Genomic DNA, 15,667 nt, shown 5'->3' with positions numbered 1-15,667 from the left:
CACTGAACCGCACACTTTATCAGAACATGTAACGGCTCTCCGTTTCTCAGAAAGCCGCGAGATGTTGCGTGGTCATTGTTTTTGTTGTTTGTTTTATTTTAAAGATTACATACAACGAACCCGCTCTGTAAGGATTTATTTGATTAATATACACCTTGATAGACAGTAAGAGAAATTAAAACAAATGTTTTTCAGATTCAATATTTTAAATCGAACCAAGACAATGATAAAATTTTATGATGTCACATTACTATCAAGATTTCAGATATTGTATTATTTTTATATAATTATGATATGATAATATTCTCTCATTAAATTATTATTATTATTCAAATCTTAAAGCTCACCTTTCCACGCTATTTGAATCAGAAATTTATTCATTTTTATGTAGAGCCACATCTTCTAAGTTGCATGAAAACTTCGCAAAAGATCGAATAAGTATTCGCAAAAAAAATCGAAGTAGGTACGACCACGAAGATATACCTACCTACGAGACAGGAAGAATCACCTTCATATGCCACATACTTTAACCACAAGACGTATGTAAAATTGGTTCAAACTCAAAATAACCGAGCTCAGTGTACACATTTTATTCCCAACCTACCACTTAACAACTTGCGTGTCCAAATCCATCTCCGTATGCTATCATTAACAAGATATTTTAAACGTGATGGATTGTCCAAATTTTATTTTATTAAGTGTACTATTTAATTGAGAAATAACAACGGTCATTGACCTCCTGTACCTTTGCACCAATATCCTTTTATTACTTTCTATATCGCGCTTATTGATAGTAAGTCACGACTGCATCTATTGAATGCAAATTAATCGATACACTTATTATTATACTTATCTACTGAGACATAAGAGGTAAGTGAAATGGCGATCCCCAAGGAATGTGCTGTGTCATTTTATAAATGTTCTAGTCTAACTCTAATGAAAGGTACGCATTTCTATACTCTGAGCTAATTTTGAGTAATAAAAATCAAAAATCTTCAGGAGTAATATACTGCACTCGTCTTATTCTAAAAAAAATGTGCTTTTCGTACAGTAACATAGTTTATGATCCAAAAAATAAAATTGGATCCATGTTTTCCTACTAGCTTCGCTTATGGAAACGCAAAAACACAACATAGAATAGGACGTGCCGACAAAAACCATTCGCATGAAGTTTTAAAATTCCCACATTAAGGTAGAAGTAGTTTTTTTCATTACTACGCATTTTTTTAATAAAGCTTATTTTAATTGTGTAGTCTCTGTAAAAATTGCTCGTTTTAATATGTAATAAATAATTAATATTATAACATGTAACATTATTATTTATTTACTTATTTAAATTAGTCACTTGCATATTTATTGATGCAATAATAGAACGTGTTTTGTGCTATCTGTGGTAAACGTCGAAAGCGCGTTCCAGCCTTTCCCGTCTAAAATAGTAGGATATGGCACATGAGACGATCTACGGTTGAGACAACACTATCGTTCTTCAAGAGAAATATGAGACAGATATGACAACGTAATGCTAAGATTAACACTTCAAATGCGCGTTGTTTTCACCGTCAACAAAACTTGTTTGGAGCTATAAATACGTTACTTTGCCAATTTAAAGTAAAACTATTGAAATATTTGCTAAATATAAACAAATATATCGTTTATTTAATTGTGTGCTCTTCATAATAAAATTCAACATAGTTTTTCTTGTTTGAAACCAATAAGTTTTCAGTTACGATATCAACTTTCTAACTGTACCTGGGTGTGGCTTTTGTTCGTAAAGTTTAAATAAAATCGTGAGAAAAGAGCATTAAAGTGTTAAAATGGCACCGGTATTAGAATCATGTTGGTCTCCATGCATCTGGTCTTCGAATACGAAGACCGGCAGCCGCGCAGTGGCGGTGTACACTGCTGCTATGAGCTTGATTCTGATCACTTTCATAGCGTATCAAATGGATGGCGGAGACTCCACACAGCTATGGAATCCGTTGTTTGAGGCCGATGTTAGAGGATGTAAGTTATCTTATTTTATAATTTTACATAAGTTTCTTAACCTACACCTTTTATATTTTCCTTCAAAAGTTCTTTCTGTTTTGTGTTTTTCCTCTCATATAGTGAACGTTAACAGGATTAAGTTGAAAAAGTAAAATCCGTGACTGAAACTCAAAGTTTTTATCCCTCCAATTTTTCATTGCTTTCCATTGTCAAATGACATATTTGTATTTTTTTCTGTTTCAGCTCTACAAGTATTTGGGATTATATTCATCATCATATTTGCGTTAATGATCCTGTTTTCGGTGCTGATGGTAAGTTGATACTTATTTAAGAAATAATCTTTGATGGCAATGGATAAGACAAGCGCAGGATTGTAATAAAATGGTGTACCGCTAGGGAGGCCTATACTCAACAGTGGGTAGAAATGGGCTGAATAGATAGATAGATAGACTTAAGACACAATACTTTAGCTTTATGCCACCTACAGTCTCATTTGATTCATCTGAGCGACATGAATTACAAAATGATGTGTATGTACCATAACCCTCAAACACTTGTATGAAGGCAACTGGCAAATGGTCATAAATACATTTTACCTTATGTCTAGAAATGAAGTCTCTAATAATACTTTGTATCATTCCAGGTGATTGGCATTAATATTTGGATGAGAGGTATGATACTGCCGTGGTTGATTCTCATGGGACTGATCATTGTGTTTCAACTGTTCTTCGGACTCTGGCTGTTTGGAGGATACTATATTTATGTAAGTTAAATGTGTTTCTATATTTTTTGTGATTTAAGATTTAAGGCCTCTCCACTACTTGTGCATTGGCACATGGAACATATATTATATTTGTATAATCCACAAATATTTGTTTTGGGTCTGGTTGTACTTTGTGTCTATTGGTTGTATATTTGGGAACTAACAAGAGCAAATGTTAGTGCGGGAATAGTCTTTTTAAAAATAGAAAAAAGGCCCAATAGTATACAAAATTTGATACTTGATTAAAATCACACCTTTTTACCATAGCTGTAGGCAGAGGCCAAAGAACAGCACTTGCTACTATCCTTACACACTTTCCATGCCTCATTTATATCTTGCCATGCTATTTACTTGCCTAAAGTATTAGCAGACTAAATCTAAATTTTGAACATTTTCCAATTTCAGTTAGATGCCACATTTGCTGCACTGATAGATCTGTTATGGATGGCATACAATGTAAGTATTTCAATCTAGAATTACATGTTTCCTCAAATTTCTTTATAAGACATTGTTTGTTTGAATTAATTTAATCAAGGACCAAGTAATGTGGCATGCTCTAGGGGAGGCCTATGTTCTGCATTGGATAGTGATGTGATGATTAATATTATCAGTTTTCACCATTAAAATATAACAAAGTGTTACCTTTAAATTTAAGTCTAGTCTACGAAAAGAAGAGTCCTTGGTAATCGGTATCTAAATAAAACATATTCCCAGATTGTTTTTGTGTTTCCACCTATAGAGTTTCTGGTCAGTTTTGTGTTCTAAGCCTTTGTGTATGCAACTACTATACTACTAATTATATGTTAATTGCTATTTCAGATTCACTGCTGGCTCTGTGTCTTCTCGCAGTATCAAATTATCTTGGAGATGCAGTCACCCAACATAGAAATATTGATGGAGTACTGATATTAGTGTTCATTAAGTTCTCAAACTTGGACTTTTAGATTTAATACTATGCAAATTTTAATTAAGAAGGAAGGAAAGCAGCTAACAGCAATTTTAATGTAAAACAATCTTAGGGCTATCACAAAACACTTGCAAAGGCTATTGTTATGAAAGCTATAATTGTAAATTTTTGTACAAGAAATTGACTGGCCAATATTTATGTTGCAAGAGAAATAAGATTTTGAAATATAATCGAATGAGAATCTCTCAAAATTAAGGGAAAAAAAATAGGAAGTTTATCCTATTATACACTATTAAGAAAATTAAAGAAAAATGAATTACAATTAACATTAAAAAATGCAATCATTTTATGTAACTGACTTTGATCTGCTGTAAAAAATTGCCTGTAGTTTTAAAACTCGAATTAGCACAGCAATAAAGTGCCTTTTAGAATAGACCAGCTATTAATAAAGTGCCTCTAATAGACCGCATAGACCAAGTAAAAGGTTCAGATCATTTTTTATATTGTAAAGTTGCTATTTAGTATTAAGAAAAAACGTACCGTCCATTTTTTACGTCCAATTATTTACATTTTTAATAAGTTTACATAGTAATAAGAATTATTTGTAGTTTAGTTTATTTATAGGTTTTATACAATAATGAAATTAAATTATAGATCAAGTATTTACAACAAAGACATAATGCATTTTAAATTATGATTATAATAACGAAATCAATTTACTATCGGTAACTAACAACAATTTGAAATTGTATATTCTTGAATGAAAATCATTTTGTATGTAATTTTAATTTTTTATAATGTTGACACTTCTGAGTTTTAGGCATGAAACATTGTCATCTGTGTTCAGATATATCCTAATATAACTAAAATGAGATCAATGTAACAACATTTATACACCAGCCTGTGTTAGCCATTTAGACTACATTTATTTACTCGGTTGTTCAGTAAAGACTTTGTAAAATAAGTGACAAATTATTATCTCTCTTTGAATCTCTATGTGCGACTGTTTCTAATAATTATACTGTTCTTATAATGTTGACGTTTGTTGAGTGTTGTGTATGTGTATAGTTTAACCAGACAATAAAGTAGTGCCGACTGAATATAGACAGTGTTTTTTTATAATACTTCGACAGTTCAGTATGTATACATATTTTTTTATAAACCTATGTCAACAATCGTTGGGAGTTATATTTCTGACAAAAAAATTGGTTTTTGTACAGTAGCGCCATCTATTGTCAGAAGTTAGAGATATCTTTTACAGACTCGTTGTAAATGTTTCTACCGTGTGATAATAGATGGCGTTGTACAGTAAAAATGTTTAATAATGTCTACAACGAATAATAGATGGCGTTAGTAGCTACTTTCTAGTGATTCGCGGTCTCATTTTCATAAATAAATATTTTAGAACAATGCAATACTTATTATACCATTATTGTTGCAGTACTTGTTTATTGATTTTCTTTTAAGTTTTTAACTTAATTGATTGTATTATCATGAGTATAACAATCGTGTATATTCTTCAGTCCATTTACAGAACCAGTTTTGAAGATTATTTTGGGATTGTAGTCAATAAAACATGCTCTATGAAAATTCTTAAATATTTATTCGGACAAATGAAACTTCTTTTTCTTTCACGATTTAAAGAAAAATTACACAAATTTCATGTATTGAATTTCCAGAAAAAATATAAAAAAAAACATAACAGATAATTGCATGACAAGCCTATACCAATTTTTATTATAATAATTACAACTTTATTACAATTTTAATAATTAATGCCTTATTATTACGATATATTAACGAAGCCTTATAAAAATTGAAATGAACAACGTTTCCACTCGTATTGCACAGTTAAAAATAGCATAAATATTACCATTTATAATATTGTTTTAACACCTAATCGAATTAATATAAAATTACAATTTTTCTATAAAAAATAATTACTCGTATTTGGCTTGAATAAAAAACTGGAATGTTTCGAGTATTTTGGCTAAAATAAATTATACTTTGTCATGATCATAACGAATGACAATGGGATGAATAATTTCCAATGTTTGAAACAAGTGAAAAATAAAATTAAAATGGCGCGAATTTCAACTGTCAAAGTAACATTCGATAGTGTTGCCAATATCGATATTTTAAATTCGATTTAAATCTAATAGTGTAGATGACAAGTAATATGTACAATGAAATCTTATATTGTTTAATAAAAATAATATACAATGCTTAAACACTACAATTTACAGTGTTGAATGATTACACTATCGCCTAAATACAGTCATGTCGATAAACTATTGTACAATAATTTACAAAAAGCTTAACTACAAATGATATGCAACAAGCTATCCGTATAGCTTATGATTCACTGGATTATTAAATAAAAATCTAGTATTTTAATTATTTAAGTACCTAATTGAAGTGCCGACAAATACATTTATCGACAACCTGACCGATTTTATCCCAAAATTAATTTATACCGAAACCTAATCGTATGAATAAAATGCTTATTTGCATAATTTTTAACCCGAAATCGGTTTTTCTATAAAATTATTGGATTTTGTATATTTTTGTCTTTACGATTATGATTTGTGTCATAAATGCAAGGTAGTGCCTTACGCACATTTTTGGCACATTCCTTAAGAGTATTAGAAAATATTTTAAACTCCGAAAAAATAGAGAATACCGTTTAACCTGACATGTGAGTATTTTAGTTTTGAAGTCTTGTCAACCGTATACATTTTCCGATAATGCATCAGGGATATTCCCTTAATCTAATTGAGCCCCGAACAATTAACAAAATGAGAGAAAACTTAACAAGAAATTTAACATAAGCTTGCAAAGTGTATTAGAGACTAAAGTTACCGCATGTACGGCTATGAGCTCGCCGAATACCAGTTGGCGTTGGGCGGCGCGGACTTGTCGACGGGCTGGTGCGTGTGAGACGCGTGCGCGTGCGCTTGTGGATGGTACAAGTGGAACGTTGAAGGCGGATGGAAGAACTGCGACTGGTCTAAAGGCGAAGCGTAGTCTAAAGCACTAGGGACCGCCGAATACGCCTGAGGCTTCAGCGGTAATGGAGCATCTCCTAAGTACGAGTGCCTTAAAGCCTCGGAATAAGCGCTATTGTCGTATGGCAATGCGTATTGTTGCTTGTCTCTCGGAGATACCGATCCTGGTGGGGTCATAGCAGAGTGGTAGTCAGCGTATCCACCGTATGCTAAGGAACCGATATCAGTTCCTTTATGGCCTAACTGCTCGCTGTATCCTGACCCCTCACTGCCAGGTGGTGTGGGTAGTGGACCTGTCTGGCCATCACTTGAGTAATAACCACCAGTCCGACCATCTCCTAAGATGTTGCTCCGAATGACGCTCTCTCTGTTCGCGTACAGTTGTCTTAGCAAAGCTGATGCAGGCGTCGAAGTATGGTTGCCGGGAATCTGTCTGTTCAAATGATTGAAATGGTGATTCTGCGTTCCTATCCATTGTATCGTAGATTTCTGTTGCTGTTGCTTCAACAGTGCATCCGTTGAGAAATCAGTTGGTCGATGAGAGATTTCTTTACCATCAATGGAAGGTAGATGCTTTGACATCGCATTTTCAAGATCTCTGACAGATGTAGCATCAGATCCTCCTTCGGGTATCGTCAGGTTGGTTTTAGAAATATCTCGTTCTGCGGGAGATATAGTTGCTCCAGGGTTAGAAGAGGACTTCCGTCTATCTTCGTCTCTTTCAGTTTCATCATCGCAGTCAGTCGTGTGCTTTCGTTTCTTCAGTCTTCTGGCTGGCATTGGGGAAGTTCTTTCCGTCGTTGTGTGGAGAGGTAAGGGCTGTGTGTCGTTGAGTCTTGTGAGATGTGTGACGTCAGAGGTCGGGACTGGTGCGGATGATGCCGAGTCAGTGTTTGTTGGTGGTTCGGTCCGTTCTGTGGGATGGCGTGGCGGAGGGGGCGGGGCTCCGGAGTTGTCCGTGTCTGGTGGGCCGTTCTCCGGGTCTCCGGTCGTTTCTTCCCTCTTGACTCCTTGCACACTTTCTTCTAGCTGACAGCAGTCCATTACCGTGTTGGGATACTCTCGTCCACTGAAAATAGATAGACAACATTAGAAATTCAGAAAAAAAGTTTTAAGATATATTTTCATCATTTTCTTCCTCACATTTTGAAATTTTTATGCAATCGAAAATCCTTCGGAGGGATAACGACAATTCCACGAAAAAAGACTCTAATAATAATCAAATGGTGAAAGTAAATAAAACTTACCTTATAACATAATTGACGCATATAATATTCTGTTCTTCAGCGTTCTTGGAGGAGCAGACGACGGTGGCGCAGGTCTGCATCCAGGTGTAGCCTCCCAGCTTGTTCATTATCCTATAGTAGTGCGTCAGGACCTGGCCTTTGTTCATTACTGGAACAAAAGAAAGGAATAAGCTAATACTAGGAAATAAAGCTGAAATACCTAGGAGTATTGGGACGATACTTGTTTTGTTCTACAGATCAGAATGGGTTTACTATTTTGTGAATATTTGAGACGATTTTGTTGTCTCGTGATCAATAGTGAATTGGGTTCAATAAACATACTCAGTTTCGTATTACAGACGAAGGAGTGCAAAGTTGTCTGCCGTAAAACATTTCGCAATTTTTAGATATTGGTTGGACGTTCGAGTCTTTCATAATCAGCTAAAACAGGAATACGGCAAAGATACCTGGTTCTTCTGAAGTAAAAAATATGAGCAAAACCAACATTATTTTCATCACTGAAGCGTTCATATTCATTGTTAAAATATTAGCTGCTAAGTAACAAAAAGTGACTCCTTTCTTCATAGTTCAAGTGCAATTTTTAAGCTCCAGTTTTATAATTCTTCGAACTATATAAAGGAGTAAATAAAACAACTACTGGAATGAATTACTTTTGTTACATGATGCTCGTTACTCGGCGGTCCGTCGGACAATTTTTTGCAAGATACAAAAACCTCGGAATATTGGTTTTTGTGATCTACTGGAGATTTTTGTGTTTGTAAGATTGTGTAGATATTATTCTAGTTTTTGTTAGTTGTAATTTCAAGCGAATTTTCATTAACTATTGATGATTAAGTGCATAAAAATTACCGCCATCCAAATTTCCTTAACCTTGCTATTGTAAAGGAGAGATCAGACAATTACTTTAAGCACGCTTAAAGCTTACCAAGTACAGTGAATCATGATGAAAAATGTCGGAAACTTGAAAATTACATGATTTTGAATTCTTGGTTGCATAAATTAATGATTCATTTTTGGTCACAATAATTCTTAGCTGACAGAATAGAATTGGGATTCTATAGTTATCCAAGATTTGCTATTTCTTTTTGTCTTTTTTCTTGTATGACTGCTCAACGTTAAGTATATGGCCTTCCCAATACCACAAAACTCGCAAAATAACGGCTTACATCGTATTGTATTCAGGTTGCCATAGTTACAGCGACAGTTACAACCGTGACTTGGTTTCTTAATACAAGTCAAGCCTGGACACCTGTTATGACTCAAGAACCTCGCAAACCTTACAAAGCGTTGGATCAAACTAAATCATGCGACCTTCATCTTGAACATTATTAGAACAATAGGTTACCGATACAAACACATATCGTATATATTAGAGACATTATATACAATCGATTGGTACACAAAGGACGCATTTAACACGTGTAGTAAGTACGTGAGTCATTAGAGAAGCAGCTTTTTGGCATTGTTGATGTATTGTCGTATGTTGGCAAAGAATTTTTTAATTATTATGCACTGATTATTGGAGGGGAGCCAACAAGTGAAACTGATTGTTTGGAACCAGTTGTAGAAAAAGTTGTATGGGACGACATAGATAATATTGAATCTAAATATAAATTTTTAATCACAGCCATTTAGCCTTATGTCGGTATAAAATTTTAGACATGAACATGAACCTTAATAGGTTCTACATCAGTTTCTTAAGCTTTTAAGAAAGAAAGACTGCCTCGAAGGACCTACCCAGAGAACATTGCATTTGTCATTCAGTTCACTTCGTAAATTGAAGTCTAGGCAGAAGTCTTTACAAAGCATTAGCTTTCAAATATAGGATGTCCTAGGCTAACTAGTCATATAAGGAAAGGTATTCTTGATTTGGCAGGCGGATAGTCAGTTGTTTTGACGGAAGTATGTTTAGCGGGGGCAAAGGATAAAATGGATATTAGACTTGTAATTTATTGTAAGATGGGTACGTAAGGTGAAGATGATGATGACGTTAAAAATTTTAATGAAAGAAGGAGAGGAAAACCTCTAGAATAATAAAATATTCGATTGAGCCATCTAATTTTATGAACGAAATTTATAAAAGTAATAAAGTTCAAAGAGCTATTTGTCACCGTTTTATATTCCATGTCGTCGAAGGCTTTATGACAAAACATCTGCTATTATTCTTAATGGTGAACAATAAGAAATAAATCACCATGTTTTTTACCAACCACTAAGTAAATACCAAGACGTCAAACATGTCGGAAGTCCCAAACATAATCATTTAATTTTATTGGACGTATGCACAAAATTTGAATATCATACGCTTCACCATCGTCAATAAGGTCATCTGGTAATCAAAGCGCGTATACAGTTGTAACCAAATTACCCGCTTTCTAACAAACACCCGGACTTTTATGCTAATATGTACAATTGTTATTCAAGTCCAGGAATGTCCACATTTGACCGGCATCTACATAGATGTACATTTTAAATTCAAATTGATGGTCTCGTAAAGCTATCAAATCGTAAGGTGCTAGAACGGCATGACGTTAACTCTACACCGTGATTGGCATTCAAAATGTCGGCCATCTTGTTATGTACGATGATTGGTTGGATGATTACGTCAGGATTATGGATCCTTCCATTCATGTCATCTTTGTTCTTGTGTTTTTGTGGTGGAGCAATCGATAAGCTCGTGATTGAGTTCAGCTGACTAAGTTGTTGGGAGGTCGACACGAATTGTCCTTATGGTTCAATTTGCATAGATGTTTCATGTGATATCTAAACACTACGTCCACTGACCACAATTTTGTGCCAATAAATGTTTCATAAGTAATCAATAGCTTCAAATTACATCAAATTACCGGAGACTATGTAGTAACAACTGATAATAAGGAAATCGTCGATATTAAAGTTGAAAGAAAAATAACAACTGAGGAAGTTGAAAGCAACAAAAACGATGAATCACACCATAATTCAGGTAGACATAACCATAAAGCAGAAAAAACTCATCTCAGAGGACATTAAGACATGACATTTCCCACGTCTACGCAGGGAGAGGAAACCAAAATGGTGGTATAAAAATTATATATTCAAATCACAACTCGTAGGCGGACCGCTGTGGCGCTAGGCCCAAATTGTATTCCTGTGACAGATGTACACGAAAGTAATAATATCGTATATGAGAAGATAACATTATTTGAATAGACAATTTTTTCGTATGATATTCTCATAAGATTCGCGAAATGTGATGCTGGAAATGTTATTAACGGAGTTTCGGCGAAGACAGATGTTGATCTAACATTGCTTTACGAGAAAATGTGCTTGCAAAGAATAAGGAAGTTTACGTAAATAAATAAATCTGAATACTAAAGTAAAGTTTTGATGTAAATCAATGTCTGACTATATAAGGAAAGATGATTTTAGAGACAAATTGTGTGATTATTCTAACGCTAAGCTTCAAACGAACATCCGAATATACAAAACCTTAGTATCACCGTCTCATAAAACTAAACAGTAGTCCTGAAAATTTTACCTGATATTCAATTTCTCAGAAATCTTTAGTCAAAGTAAAAACCCAAGAGGACATAAATCGAACAATCTATAAAAGAAAAGTTCCCACAAAATACTGGTCCAATAAATTTTCCTTGTAGCGTTGCGCCTTGAGCTGCCAGTCTACTTGACATGGATTTCTATAGATCACTCGTTGAATACAAATAGGTGGTTACGACATTAACCTACGAAGGATTTCACCACATATTATTGGGTCATGGATGGACATCAGATTGTTATAGACCGATGATATAGACGCAACGCAAGGATAATTAAACCACGTTAGTGTTGATGTGACAATTAACGTTGCCTAACTTGATTTGATTTGTTTCTTTGAAAGTTTGAAGAGAAATGCTGATTGATGGTCGGAAATAGATGTCGAGAATGGTCTAGTTGATGTTAATTGATAGTACAGTTTTAATTACTTCCTAATTTAGCTTGTTTTTATACGTTGAATACTAATTTGCTTTATGATGTCAATGAAATTTGCATCATGTGATTTTACACATCATTAGTTACATATAAGTAATATCATTAAGTGTAATAAACAGGGTTATCTGATTTAAGATGCATGATAAATCAAATTAAAGTCGTATTACTATAGTTATGGTTCATACAGTTGAGGAAGAAACCTTCAGACCTGAAAGCTTATTAGACAATCTTCGAAGGTGACTGAAGGTTACCCAAATAGGCCAATAAGCTGAACAACATAAAACCTCTTTCCATTAAACAAGAAGTGAATTATTCAAAAGTATATAATGTTAGGGTAAAAGTATGTATACTCACAATCTACGTGACATTTCCTAAGTTTGTTAGCGTCTTCTCCGTGACAGAGTGCGTACAGGTTCTTCCCCGTTAGTTCCTCGGCCGTGTAGCCCAGGAGTTCTGACACCCTGCTGGTATTAAAATATACATGAATCACATCCACAAAACATTTTAAATAAATATCTTAGATATTCTATGTATTTTCTTCAGTCTAAACGAACTTGATCAGACCCTTGAAATTGTAATTTAAACTGCCCAAGGAATCGACCCTGAGTTTATTGTTGAATAGCTCGTAAAAACACTGTTGCAATATCTATTTACGTACGTGAATCATTGTATAAATAATGGTTTATATTAACGATGTTCAACGACATTGAACAGCTAACGACAATAGTAAAAGTTCTAAGAACAGCAAAACTACGCAACTAGACTGGATAAGGGCCATTTTTTCAGTGTAAGTTTCCCTATCTGCAAAATAAACTGACAGCAAGTGTATAAAAACAACTGTTAATATTCCATCTGCTATGTTATCTGATAGATATTTCGAGGCTGTGGAACTAGACAATAAATACCAAAAGTATATAAAATCATGTAATACCTGGGCTCGCAATGCGCTATTCGGAAGTCAAAGTTGATCCTTGTGACGAACATGTCAGACTCCAGCCTGATTTCATGGACCGATGGCGGAGGTAATGCTATGGCGAGGGCCACCATACCCAGGAGGACTGTAGGAGACTTGCGGCTATGGGAGAACGAGTACTGCGGTCGAAGGCGGCACAGCATCAGAACAACCTGGAAAGAAAGAAATAAATGTTGAAGAAATTATATAGTTGGTATAGAATAAGATAGACCAATTGATGTAAATGTTGATTGGTGCTAAAGTTCTTTTGTATCTGGAACGACTGAAAACCTAAGTATAGTAATAATTGAATTTTGTACGTTAAATAAGACATAAAGAAGAATATTGGCTCCTATCTTATTAAACTTCAAACCTAAAACAAGTAGAACAAAACAAGAATAAAAAACATTATTAAAACTTTCAAATTTGCTTTGCGTAAAATAGAAAACGCGGAACGTGTCTCATATAAGAACATTAAAGTTTCAAACATAACCGAGAACTGAAAAGCTATTTGTTACACGGCGAACTGTTTCGGAAGCACGTACAATACATATTACCAGGTAATCGAATCTGGAGATCAAATGTAAGGAGGATCAACTAATTTGCAATTTTACCAATAAAACCGTTGCCTTCGGCGTATCAAGCACACTCCAATCCGCTCTAGTATTAATTGCTATTGATATCAAATGCTATATTAGCCATTAAGATGTAGATAAAACGAATTATGGATGTAACTTCCATTTTACTACCTAAGAACCCTTTCAAAATAGATATAAAAGGGCAATTGACAGCCAATAAAGAAATAGATGACTCTGTAAATATAAAAGGAAGTGTCCAAGAGACTGGTTATAAAATAAAAGGAGAATTTACACCCCGAAAACAATCTAGCAGCAATTTTACTCGTTATTGCGGTATTCGCAAGTCGCTTGTGATATAATCACATTTTATGACCTAGCACCGAGTTAAGGCAAAAATTATGGGGCCGTATAACGTGCCTTGAGGCACCCCACGGTAACAATAATTCTAACCAATAATATTTGTGATCTAAGATGGATAAAAAGGTCGTTCGAATCCATTTGTTGCCACCAAAGGAGATATGAAGCTATGGAGTTATATTTTGCGGAGATATATTAAGGAAGAGCGTGATTTATGTAGGCAAAAGCCTTTGTTAGAACGGTGACTGTTTTTCTTGCCCTATTTTTCACTGTATTTACATTTACATATTTAATGGTCGTCGGTACATCTTAAAAAATATCTGTTTCACAATTTTCTCTCATTCTACATGATACCCACCCGCCAGTTACCACTCTCTGCGTTTCTTGAGACATCACCTTCCTTGTTTCTTCCAACCTAGATTGAAAATGAAAATTCAGCGTCCATTTAACTTTTCTCTCAGTATAAATACTAGATAAGAAGAAATGACCACAAATTTTCATAATCCATTGCTTTTGATTATTTTAGAAATGAATAATGGTGTCTGATAAGTTAACGGTAAGTTATCAGTATTGCATTATTTATTTGTATAATAATATTTGGAAACAAGAACTGTTTATTACGCTATTATTTATTATTTAAATATCTGTAAAGCGAAAAGATTTTGTAGAGCATGTCGCTTGGTTTTTTTTGTTCTTGTTTTTTTAACACAAGAATCTATTTTTTAGTCTCTGAAATTTTATTCAGTTTCATTTTGAAATTTGACATTTAAGCCTTTTCTATTGATCTTGCTCTACAAAATCTCCCCTCTCCACAATCAAGTGGTGGTTTCCTTACCCTATATCCTGAGGACTTGAAGTGGCAGCCTCGCTTCGTCAGGGTGCTCTTCATCCGGACACAGAACGCTCGGTCCATGCCCCGGTACAGCGCTCCACTGGCCGCTAGACTCATTTGTGATGATACTGTTGACAATAGAAACATAACTTGGTATTATCAATCAGATACGAGTATGTTTTTAACCTAAACATACGTTTAAATAAACCCTTAGCTATTATCGACAATAAACAGGATGTGCAATGTCTTAACTTGTCAAAATTTTGAAACAGAATTTAAAATTCATCTTTCAATGTGACTGTCCCTTTTAATAGGCTTATGACTCTATATTTACTTGATGAAGTATATCAAATAGTTGCTACTAGTAGCAAGCAATAGTGCCCTTTTCAACTGAAAACTGCCTGTCATTAATTTTTTTTGGAAATACTATCACATGTTGTATGTTTGTGTTCCCTATTCATTCATTACTACACATTCTTATTCCACCTTTTTTCTAACAGGTGAGTTCACACAAAAAAGCAAGAAATGGGTGAAATTTTACAACAAATAGACTCAATTTTAGTTGTAAAAGTGAGTCAATCAATGGCTGAGAGTTGATTGATTAGTTGAACGTGGAGCTAATTATAGATCTGTGGTGGCTGAGAGACGAGACGATCGACACTACGGTATAATTGATTTCACTGAACTCACCAAACTATTCGACGGTGGTTCTAAAAGTTTTTGGAACTGTATTGCTAAGAATTGAACTTTAAACTCCTTTCAGTTTTTGTAACTTATTTATTGATTACATTAGTCAAATGAAATTAAGATGCTTTAGTAAATTTGGACAATTCTTAATTCTGTTAAAGAAATTTGATTTTATTGAATGGTGTAATTTTAAAACGACTCATATTGTCTACATTATTCATTTTAATACTAATGCACTTATCATACTTTAACTCATTGCTTTGCGTGGCTCAATAATTGTAATTGACAAAAAAGTAATTGTAACGAATAAGCACTACCTGGTTCGTTACTTAGCACCATCAAATCAAATGTTCGATTGACCCAAAACCTTCGTGATAAAATCGA

General features: G+C 34.1%; 2 protein-coding genes across 9 annotated transcripts in view; one reads left to right on the top strand and one right to left on the bottom strand.

The window, feature by feature from the left end:
- The first annotated feature begins 1,529 nt into the window (after window positions 1-1,529).
- Window positions 1,530-4,758, top strand: pasi1 (septate junction component pasiflora 1). The gene is made up of 5 exons (XM_076128330.1): window positions 1,530-2,004; window positions 2,230-2,297; window positions 2,630-2,749; window positions 3,155-3,205; window positions 3,569-4,758. Exons 1-5 carry the CDS (start codon window positions 1,815-1,817, stop codon window positions 3,653-3,655), a joined length of 516 nt encoding a protein of 171 aa, XP_075984445.1. The 5' UTR covers window positions 1,530-1,814; the 3' UTR covers window positions 3,656-4,758.
- A 121-nt stretch (window positions 4,759-4,879) lies between these two features.
- trh (PAS domain-containing protein trachealess) overlaps window positions 4,880-15,667 on the bottom strand; it is a 187,385-nt gene continuing 176,597 nt past the window's right edge. For 3 of the 8 annotated variants that reach the window (XM_076128321.1, XM_076128323.1, XM_076128324.1), the window contains 6 exons: window positions 14,600-14,724; window positions 14,123-14,179; window positions 12,809-13,002; window positions 12,232-12,341; window positions 7,912-8,059; window positions 4,880-7,733 (listed from right to left, as the gene is read on the bottom strand). In XM_076128321.1, the coding sequence (XP_075984436.1) occupies window positions 6,530-7,733; window positions 7,912-8,059; window positions 12,232-12,341; window positions 12,809-13,002; window positions 14,123-14,179; window positions 14,600-14,724 (1,838 nt within the window). In that variant the 3' untranslated portion in view covers window positions 4,880-6,529. The remainder of the gene's footprint in view (window positions 7,734-7,911; window positions 8,060-12,231; window positions 12,342-12,808; window positions 13,003-14,122; window positions 14,180-14,599; window positions 14,725-15,667) is intronic. The other 5 variants (XM_076128325.1, XM_076128329.1, XM_076128326.1 and 2 more) reach the window with 3 other exon arrangements.

The sequence above is a fragment of the Anticarsia gemmatalis genome, chromosome 21 (genome assembly GCF_050436995.1).
Source record: "Anticarsia gemmatalis isolate Benzon Research Colony breed Stoneville strain chromosome 21, ilAntGemm2 primary, whole genome shotgun sequence".
NCBI lineage: Eukaryota > Metazoa > Arthropoda > Insecta > Lepidoptera > Erebidae > Anticarsia > Anticarsia gemmatalis.
Note: the sequence above shows the minus strand (reverse complement) of the source record. Positions and strands in the feature narration are given on the sequence as shown.